This window comes from Sinocyclocheilus rhinocerous, unplaced genomic scaffold (assembly GCF_001515625.1).
Source record: "Sinocyclocheilus rhinocerous isolate Xijiao unplaced genomic scaffold, SAMN03320098_v1.1 scaffold189, whole genome shotgun sequence".
In the NCBI taxonomy this organism is placed as follows: domain Eukaryota; kingdom Metazoa; phylum Chordata; class Actinopteri; order Cypriniformes; family Cyprinidae; genus Sinocyclocheilus; species Sinocyclocheilus rhinocerous.
Window position 1 is genome coordinate 1768652 of NW_015667354.1, and position 10114 is coordinate 1778765.

At 36.4% G+C, this 10114-nt stretch overlaps 1 protein-coding gene across 1 annotated transcript in view; it reads left to right on the forward strand.

Annotated features, from left to right (window-relative positions):
* The first annotated feature begins 1591 nt into the window (after positions 1–1591).
* LOC107733828 (GRB2-related adapter protein 2-like) overlaps positions 1592–10114 on the forward strand; it is an 11731-nt gene continuing 3208 nt past the window's right edge. The window contains exons 1-6 of the mRNA XM_016545629.1: positions 1592–1741; positions 5876–6414; positions 6827–6918; positions 7325–7444; positions 8271–8454; positions 8792–8896. Coding sequence (XP_016401115.1) covers positions 6337–6414; positions 6827–6918; positions 7325–7444; positions 8271–8454; positions 8792–8896 — 579 coding nt within the window. The 5' untranslated portion in view covers positions 1592–1741; positions 5876–6336. The remainder of the gene's footprint in view (positions 1742–5875; positions 6415–6826; positions 6919–7324; positions 7445–8270; positions 8455–8791; positions 8897–10114) is intronic.

Sequence of the window (10114 nt, forward strand, 5' to 3'; positions counted from 1 at the left end):
GAAAGCTGAATAAATAAGCTTTCCATTGATGTATGCAAAACAATCTAAATATTGAGAAAATCGCCTTTAAAGTTGTCCAAATTAAGTTTTTAGCAATGCATATTACTAATCAAAAATGAAGTTTTTATTTATTTACGGTAGGAAATTTACAAAATATCTTCATGGAACATGATCTTTACTTAATATCCTAATGATTTTTGGCATAAAAGAAAAATCTATAACTTTGACCCATACAATGTATTTTTGGCTATTGCTACAAATATACCCCAGCGACTTAAGACTGGTTTTGTGCTCCAGGGTCACACATAGCCTACAACAGAAGCCCTTTTCCACTGCAGTTTCTAATTTCCATATTTCTACCAATATAAATGTATCGTAATATCAACTCTTAAATTCGCAAATTGTTTCATTTTGTTTTACTTGTACATACCCTGTGTCCAGTTGTAAATCAGCGCAGTCCTCCCCAAAGCATATATTCCTAAGGTATGAAAACACTGGGCCTCGGCATAAAAGCACATAACACAAAGAGACCATGTATCGAGGGAATGAGACTAAAGCTCAGTGTTTATTCATAAAACAACTTCCCCTGTCACAGCAGTCAAATCAGCTTTCAGTCTTTAAATGGCTTTTTTGTTTTTCTGTCTTTCTTCCTTGTAATGCCTGTATTGATCTAGTCATGTTTGCATGAACCCTGAGGCCTGTGTTTCAAGTTTAAGGGAAAACAGGAGATCAGTTTTCAACAGCTTTTTGCAAAATGCAGTTTTTATTTGCATTTGGGTGTATTCATTTCTTCACATGGTTTTAGTTTTGTTATCTTGATAATTACAGATTATTACACATACTGTTTGCAGAATATGATATGGAGTGCAGATCTGTGAAGGGCGGATGAACTGTGACAGGTTCAACAGTACTGACAGTGTTAAGGATTTTTAATTACGAATGATGATATCAGTGCAAAAAACTGTGCAAATTTGAATTTCACTACTAATTTCAATTAATTTCAGAATTTCTTAGTATCTGGTTCGTACCTCTTTTGCTTTAATGATAGCAGCATGAATTAAACCCGAGGATCTTGTTCTCCAACATGATTTGAGAATAATCCAAAGAGAATCTTGAGCTTCGATAGAAGGGAAAAATTCTGACCATGTGTACAGAATCACATGATCAATCTCACAAATCTACTTTTTTGATTAATGACCTAGAAATAGTGTTTAGAGTCTTGAATATGTCATACTCATTTTACATCATAATGTTTTTGTTTTTGTAAGTTTAAATTAGATTTTGAATATCTTATTTTCAACGTGGACTTTTGGACCCTGTATAAAAAAAAAGTTTTTGTTGGACTTTTTGATAAACTTTGAAATATTAACTCACTTTAGTTAATTAATGTAGCAAAGAAACGATCTAATTTGCTCTAATGCATTCTGTGTCTCTTTGTCTCATTCATTATATTCTATCTCTTTCTCTTTCATAGTCAAATTAAGTCGGTTTAATCCACAACACCAAAACAGAACAGCTCTCCTCTTCACAAACGTCACTAATTGTGCATCACTGAAAAGAGAGCAGACAGTGTTTCTGTAACACTGTTCCGCTCGTTCTTGTGAGTGCATACTGTGCCAAGCAGGGCATGCAGGTAGCGGACTAGCAGTTGAGTAGCCTACTGGGTGATTTGAGACGGTGACTTCTGCTGCAGGTGCTTTGTCTTTTCTTCGTTGCCGGACAGTGAAACTGCGAGACAACGGTAAAGTAATTTGGATTGCCTCTATAGTTTTATTTAAAAGTTGCAACGATCAAAATATATGTGTGAAGTTTGACAGTTGCAACCCACTGAGAGAGCACTGACACGCTGATGCTCGTTTGAACTTTTCGCTTCTGGTTTTGAATCTCAGTGCATTTATGTTTCTCATGATACTAAATTGTTTATTTAAAGACATGTGAAAGACTGTTCATTTAGATTCAAAGAGACCATGTATCGAGGGAATGAGATTAAAGCTCAGTGTTTATTCATAAAACAACTTCCCCTGTCACAGCAGTCAAATCAGCTTTCAGTCTTTAAATGGCTTTTTTGTTTTTCTGTCTTTCTTCCTTGTAATGCCTGTATTGATCTAGTCATGTTTGCATGAACCCTGAGGCCTGTGTTTCAAGTTTAAGGGAAAACAGGAGATCAGTTTTCAACAGCTTTTTGCAAAATGCAGTTTTTATTTGCATTTGGGTGTATTCATTTCTTCACATGGTTTTAGTTTTGTTATCTTGATAATTACAGATTATTACACATACTGTTTGCAGAATATGATATGGAGTGCAGATCTGTGAAGGGCGGATGAACTGTGACAGGTTCAACAGTACTGACAGTGTTAAGGATTTTTAATTACGAATGATGATATCAGTGCAAAAAACTGTGCAAATTTGAATTTCACTACTAATTTCAATTAATTTCAGAATTTCTTAGTATCTGGTTCGTACCTCTTTTGCTTTAATGATAGCAGCATGAATTAAACCCGAGGATCTTGTTCTCCAACATGATTTGAGAATAATCCAAAGAGAATCTTGAGCTTCGATAGAAGGGAAAAATTCTGACCATGTGTACAGAATCACATGATCAATCTCACAAATCTACTTTTTTGATTAATGACCTAGAAATAGTGTTTAGAGTCTTGAATATGTCATACTCATTTTACATCATAATGTTTTTGTTTTTGTAAGTTTAAATTAGATTTTGAATATCTTATTTTCAACGTGGACTTTTGGACCCTGTATAAAAAAAAAGTTTTTATTGGACTTTTTGATAAACTTTGAAATATTAACTCACTTTAGTTAATTAATGTAGCAAAGAAACTATCTAATTTGGTCTAATGTATTCTGTGTCTCTTTGTCTCATTCATTATATTCTATCTCTTTCTCTTTCATAGTCAAATTAAGTCGGTTTAATCCACAACACCAAAACAGAACAGCTCTCCTCTTCACAAACGTCACTAATTGTGCATCACTGAAAAGAGAGCAGACAGTGTTTCTGTAACACTTATAGTCAGGGAATAAATTAGGGTTCCAAGTATCATATGTTGCTCAATTTGCACTTCGTTTCATGTGAAGTTGTTGCTTTTTGAAAATGCATCATTGGGTCTCCTCTGTCCCCGTCTGCAGTACGGCAGGAGCTCAGTTTAGGCAAAGATAACTGAGCACTGTGGAACTGACAGAGTACATTAACATGACTGACAGATCAGCTCTCACATCTAAACGCTGCTCATCTGAGAAATGTTTTTTCACAAGGCCAGAGGGGCGAGGAAGGGAGGGATCAGACGACTTCAAATCCATGTCTCAGAGTGTGGCTCAGTGTAATCTAGAGGTGACAAATTGAAATAGATGACATCGTAAGTTATGTCGGAGTAGGACACTGCAAACCAGCACTTGGATGGGCTAACACAGCATGTACAATGTAAGGTCAAAAACATTACATGAGATTTAACAGATTTTTCATAAAAGTTTTGTTTCGCTTTTAATTTTAATGTTTCTTTATGGAGTTTGACATGCTGAGCTGAATTATACTTTTTTTGTATCATTATTAACAGCGCTCATGAAAACAAAAACAAAAAATATGTTGACAATTATGCAAGCTAATCTGTTATTACTCATGCATAAAAATTACTTGGCACATGCATAATACTTGAGCTAACATCAGTTGAACATAAACAGTTACCAAAAGAGAGTCTTCCAAAACGTCAGAAGTTTGATGATTTTTGTCTTTTATGGCTAGTCCCACAATGTTTTGGAATGTTCCGGAAAGCACTAGAATATTACAAAGCGTTACAGAAACCTCTAGAATTTTCCCATCCTTGCAAAAGCAAAATATCTTTAAAAACATGCAAACATAGTACAAATTAGTCGTTTTTTTTCCCCCAAGAGGCATGATTAGATGCACATGAATTTCTTTGAAAGAATGGACAGTATTTTATGCAGAAAGCATACATCAGCTCGTTTATTGTTGGTACAGTCGCGGGGCTAAAACACCTTTGTGAACTATGAGACAATATCACAAACACTGATGCAGCAGCACACTTTGAAATCATTTAAAGCTATAATATGCTTGAGAGAGTAAAGTTCTCAATGCCTGTATTCACAGGTAAGAAAGAGGGAGATGCCGCACAATGCTAGCTGCAGATCATTATCATTATCAGTTCTGAAAGAAAATAACCTACATATTGGTAGGAATCAAATTGTCCATGGTCTTTTGTGATAAAAGAGCCTGAGCCTGATGTACTGAATGAAAACATTTAGAAAAATGTTCTCTTTATGAAAGAGATAAACGTATCAGCACAACAACGCCTGGGTTGTTGATTTCATGTGTGAAATGGGTGTTTCTTAAAAGCGCAGAAGTGAAAATAGACTGTTTAATTTGAAGTGCCAAAGAGGGGAGTGGAAAATTATATCGGAAAATAAAATGCAATGAACTACTACACTCTTAGAGAAAAAGGTACAAAACTGTCACCAGGTACTAATTAAGTACTAATATGTACCATTTAGGGCTAAATATACAAAAACGTAATATTTTGTTTTTGCTTACAAGACTTTAGAAGGCAAAAAACATGTGTGATATGTCCCCTTGAAATTTTGGATGAAATGTCCCCTGCTGTTCACAGAGGTCCATGTAGGAATAATGTGTGATGTGAATAGTGATGTGTTTTAAGTCAGATCATAGGATTTTTAAAGATGTTAAGATCTTCATAATGCGATCCATAAGAAGATTTAAGGTGTATATACAGTATGTCTTACAGTCTTGCTTATGGTTGGGTTCTTTGTAAGACTCATTTTTATTACTCCATGTAATTTGTCCTTTTAATATTGTGGTACCTTTTTGTGTTGCTCTGGTCTTGACAAGTGAACCCCTTTGTTAAATAAGAAGCATTTGTTAATATATTTTATTATACAGTTAAACATAAGGGGATAGGTTCACCAAAAATAACAGTTTAGTAAACCATTTAGAAGACAAGTCAGACTATTCACATTATTCACACACTGTTTTTCATACAGTGAAAATGAATGATGACTGGGGCTGCTGATTTTCAAAAATGACACAAAAAAAAGCCCATAAAAGTACCAGAACAATAGTCCATATTACTTGTGAGAGAGCTACAGCAGATTAGATGATTATTAGTGAATAATGGCTTTAAATTTGGCCCACAAAGTAAGTGTATGACCTAGATAGACTTGATGAACCTGTGTTCAACTAAGGGTTAAAAGTCGATAAAGGGTTAAAGGTTTGTGTTTACTTCTGCAACATTCCTCTTATAGGGAGCCAAAGCCACATTTCTTGTTTACCCACGTGTTTTCTCTTGTACGGTCACCATCTCAAATGGAGGATGGGCAAGGACATGCATCATACTGTAGTAATTAAATATAATTTAATCTGCATTTCCTCCTCTGCTGTTTGTGCAGCTCTCCTTCGTCCTGATCCTGCTGGAAATTATCCTGATTACCAGCATCCCTTCCTTTCCTCTTCACTCTGAAAAGCCCAATTCAGAGGAGAACAGAGAGGACCTTTAAACTTCTCAGCCAATCCGGTTAAAATGATCATCAGCCAACTTGCTTAAAAACATTGTCTTAAAGAATAACTCCAATGCACCCATTGCAAAGATAACGGGGGAGTTTTGTGTTAATGATGGAAAGACTTAAAGGGTTAGTTCTCTGCAAGAAAATCTTAAAAATCCTTTAAAAAATCTGTAAATAATGACTTAAATGTGTGTCTGTTTGCCACTCAAAAGGTATGGTTCGACTTTAGAAGACCTGGAACATACAATAGGGCATATTCATGTAGGCTTCATCTATGGTCTTCCATTCCTTTTAGTTTGTTAATTTTCACCTGTCTCTGTCTTTTCTTTAGGTGGAGCTGTGATGGCCTCTTGAAACCAGTTAAACAAGTGTCTCAACATCCTCAGATCACAGGCATTGTATTATAGTAAGTTGTGACCTCTTCATTCACAATTATAGGTTAATACAATCATTTATTTCTTTATTCCCCCCCATTAAAACCTTTTTTTGTGAGTGGTCAGAACTTGAAATATGAAAAGTACTGAGTGGCCTTTTTTGAGCCAACTTACTCCACTTTAATGAAGTCGCACTTTTGCATTGCATACAATTGCCTCTAGCCAGCTAACCACAGCTGCATGCTTCTGCTTAGCTAGAACATCAGCAGGACTTTGACCTCTCTGGTCTTTCACAAGCCTGAGGTTAACACATTTACTCTACATTTTCTTCATTTTATCACCCTGGTTTCTCCAACCTCTAATCTTTCTGTGTCTCCTCCCATTTGTGGTAGCTTGTAGACCCTCCCCTTCGTTCACCATGGAGGCCAGAGGAAAGTATGACTTCAATGGCAAAGAAGAAGATGAGCTCAGCTTCCGGAAAGGAGACATTCTAAAGGTGAGTGATAGAGTACTCTAATGCACAAAAAACACTTACTTTGATTGCAGAGTTGTGAAGCCCTCAAACTAAAGGCTTTCAAAGACCTCTCAGTGCACCATTTGCATTGACCACTACATGAAAAGGGTTACAGATGCTAGCAAAAAAACGGAACAGTGTACAGAGGAAATCGTAAAAACAAGTATTTATAAGACAAGTCCAGCTATATTTCTTGGAAACATCGCAGAAAGAAAAAAAATACTTGCTGAACATGGGTTTATACAGTTCTTGGGATGCTCCATGACTGATAAGAAAATGAGGCATTCAAGATGTCTTCATAAAGTTTGAGAGGTTTTTACACAAATGTAGGTGCAAACCTGGACCTATCAAGAAATGGGCTTATATTCATTTGAACAAATATTGCTCTAAACAGATCCTGGGATCTCAAGACGAGTGGTTCAAGGCAGAGCTACATGGTCATGAGGGCTTCATACCTAAAAACTATGTTGACATGCAAACGCTGAGGTGAGCTTATGCTTGTGATATTAATGTTTGCTTTTTACCACATGCAAAAAACCTGTGAGCATGTACACTCTTAAAAATAAAGGTTCTTTATTGGCATCAATGGTTCTATGAAGAACCTTGAACATCCATGGAACCTTTCAAATGCAGAAAAGGTTCTTTATTGTCGAAAAAGGTTCTTTAGATTTTTAAAATGTTTTTCAATATGGTTCTTTTAGGAACTGTTCACTGAAAGGTTCTTTTGGGAACCAAAAATTCTTCTATGGCACCTTTGCTCTATGGAACCTTTATTTTTAAGAGTGTAGTAGTTAATATCGCGAGTTGTTGTAAAATAGATAAAGAGAGAGAGAGAGAGAGTAAAAGACCTAAATTAACACAAAAGTGTATTTGGATTCCAAATTTTCTACAGCTGGTTCAAAGAGAACGCCGGTCGTGGCTCGGCTGAGGAGATGCTCATGTCCCGAGAGGTGGGTGCTTTCCTGATCCGTGGCAGCCAGAGTTCCCCTGGAGACTTCTCCATCTCAGTCAGGTAACAAAAATGAGGAGAGAATAGAATTAGTCGATTTGTATTAGGATTGCAGATTTTGATTTTGCCTGTGTGTTTGCTTAAAGGCATAGTTCGCCCAAAATGGAAAATTCTGTCATTATTTACCCACCATCACGTCCTTCCAAACCTGTATAACTTTCTTAGTTTTATGCAACATTTTTGTCAATATAATGGAAGTCAGTGGTAACCAAATATTCTTCAAAATATCACAGTCACAGTCCTGTTAGCCTAGTGTTAGTATTTCAGCTAGCACATGAAGGTCACCCTTAAAATGCTGTGCATCTGTAATCCCACAAATTGTCTTGTCAGTCTTTTTTAAGCCATGAGGATGAAAGATCCTCATAGACTAGAGCCTCACACCTGAGCCATCTCGGCCCACACACACTGAATCTGGCCTATGGAAACACTCCATCAATAATGCATCAATAACATCCATCTTATTACAGCGGTCAGACAGTCCATTTGTTTCAGCCATCCTCTCATAAATCACCTGTACAGTAGGTCCAAACTGAATGCACAGAGAGAGAGAGAGAGAGAGAGGGTTCCCTCTAGTGCAGAAAGTGGGTTGTGCAGCTTTTGTTAATGGCAGTTTATTAATAATTGCTGTACGTTAATACATTCTGAGGGCTGGTAATCAAACTCGAATAAGTTAGAATCTTCTGCTCAATGACTGCATAGCTTTTTATAAGTGAGATTAAATATATATATATATATATATATCAGTCTGTCATATAACACCAAATAAGTGTGAACAGTTAGGTTTCATTTTTCTCACGTTCATTTATTTATATCTCTTATGTCTGTTCAGACACGAGTATGATGTACAACATTTTAAAGTTATGAAGGATAAATCATGCCAGTACTACCTGTGGACGGAGAAGTTTACCTCTCTAAACAAGCTTGTGGAGTTCTACAAGACCACCTCCATATCCAAGCAGAGGGAGATCTTCCTTAGGGACGGAAGTGGGAATGAGCCACGAGCACCTCTACCTGTAAATAATCTCTAGATTTAAATCAATAAATACAGTTTGCTGTTAATCTTCTAGGTTACTGTTTATACTTCATCTCCATGAAGGTTTTAAACTTTCTTTTTTATGGTTTTTGGACTCATTTATCTGCTGATTTCTCTTGTTTTTCAAGGGACAGTTGATGTAAGAAAATCAAAAAGTAAGACACTGTGATGGAGATTTTAATTTCAAATTTAAGATTTTAGCAATACACTATGAGCCGATTCTGTCAAACATGGCTTTTAAATGTGGATGAAGCTGAGAGTTTGTGTACAGGAGATAAATAATATTAATAAAGTCAATAAATCGTCCTCATTTTCAGTTAAGGAGTCAACCAGAAGTTCGGCCTTCCCCAGGTGGTGGTTATGGTGGTCCCCCAACCTCATCACAACACCGCAACATGACAGATCAAACTCACAACCAGAAGGTACGAGCATGTCAGCAGTCAAATTGAAACCCTTCTGTGCACGCATTTAAAACTGAAAAACCTTGTTGAATTATTGAAAAGCTTTCATTCATATTGAAGTACATTAACCGCTGTTCCAATCAACCAACCAACTTTTCCTTCAGTCTTGCAAAAACTGATTATTAAAACACATGGAAACTAATTATTTTAAATATAAAATATGTATTGCATATATATATATATATATATATATTAGGGCTGTCAAAATTAACGCAAATTCATTTTAACTGCACAAATTTTATTAACGTGCGATTAACGGAGCGCGCAATTTCTGTTTGACCCCTGGCCTAGCCCGTAGTGACTTTTTTTTCTTTCAAAAAAGCGCCTAGTGACAAATCTTTAGGGTTTGCCCAAACCTTAGGCTTATTTAGTTTCTGAGACTCGCCGGTACTGCCGCGCGAGCGCGAGGTCTTGCTTTCCCAGCGCACACACCTCTTTCTCTCTCTGTCAGTGTTGCCAGATTGGATGGACGATTTCCAGCCCAAAAGCTCACAAAAACCCGCCCAAAACTTTAACTATTGTCAAAATAATGTGATGGAATATGTAAATCAAGGTTGATAAGGGTAATTTTTAACTAACTAAAACAAAATAATGACGACAAAATAATATAAATATAATGTTATATAAATTTCCCAGGTAAACGGATCAAATCGGGGCAAATAGCCTACATTAAAGAGAATTAGGCTACCGACATGAATAAAATATGCAAGCAGACACTGTCAAAACAGCAATCAAGAAATTAACCGATACCCTCGAAACAAACGTTGCACTGTCAAAACTAATCAAGTCTAGCAGTTTTCAAGGATTTATCAATCTGGACCGTTTAAAAGATAAAAGACAGGATCCTATTAACCGACATATTTATAGTTTCGGTTTTGATTAATTAATTCAAATGTGCTCTGATTTCGGAGTTGCTGTGATAGAGCCTTCGTGTCAACTCACTCCACAATAATTCACGTTTTGAGAGAGTCACTGTCCCACTCTAACAAATATTTTGGCATTGTGATTATTTGAATATAGGCTACAGTCATACTACATTCAAAATCAGATACGTTATAACTTATCACGCTAAAAACTTGTCACTCATGAATCATAACGTCTGTCTGCTGAGCCCTCGTGATAAGTGCGGCTGTCGACGTTTACATCAGCACCAGCGCCTCTGCAGTGTGTGTGTGTGTG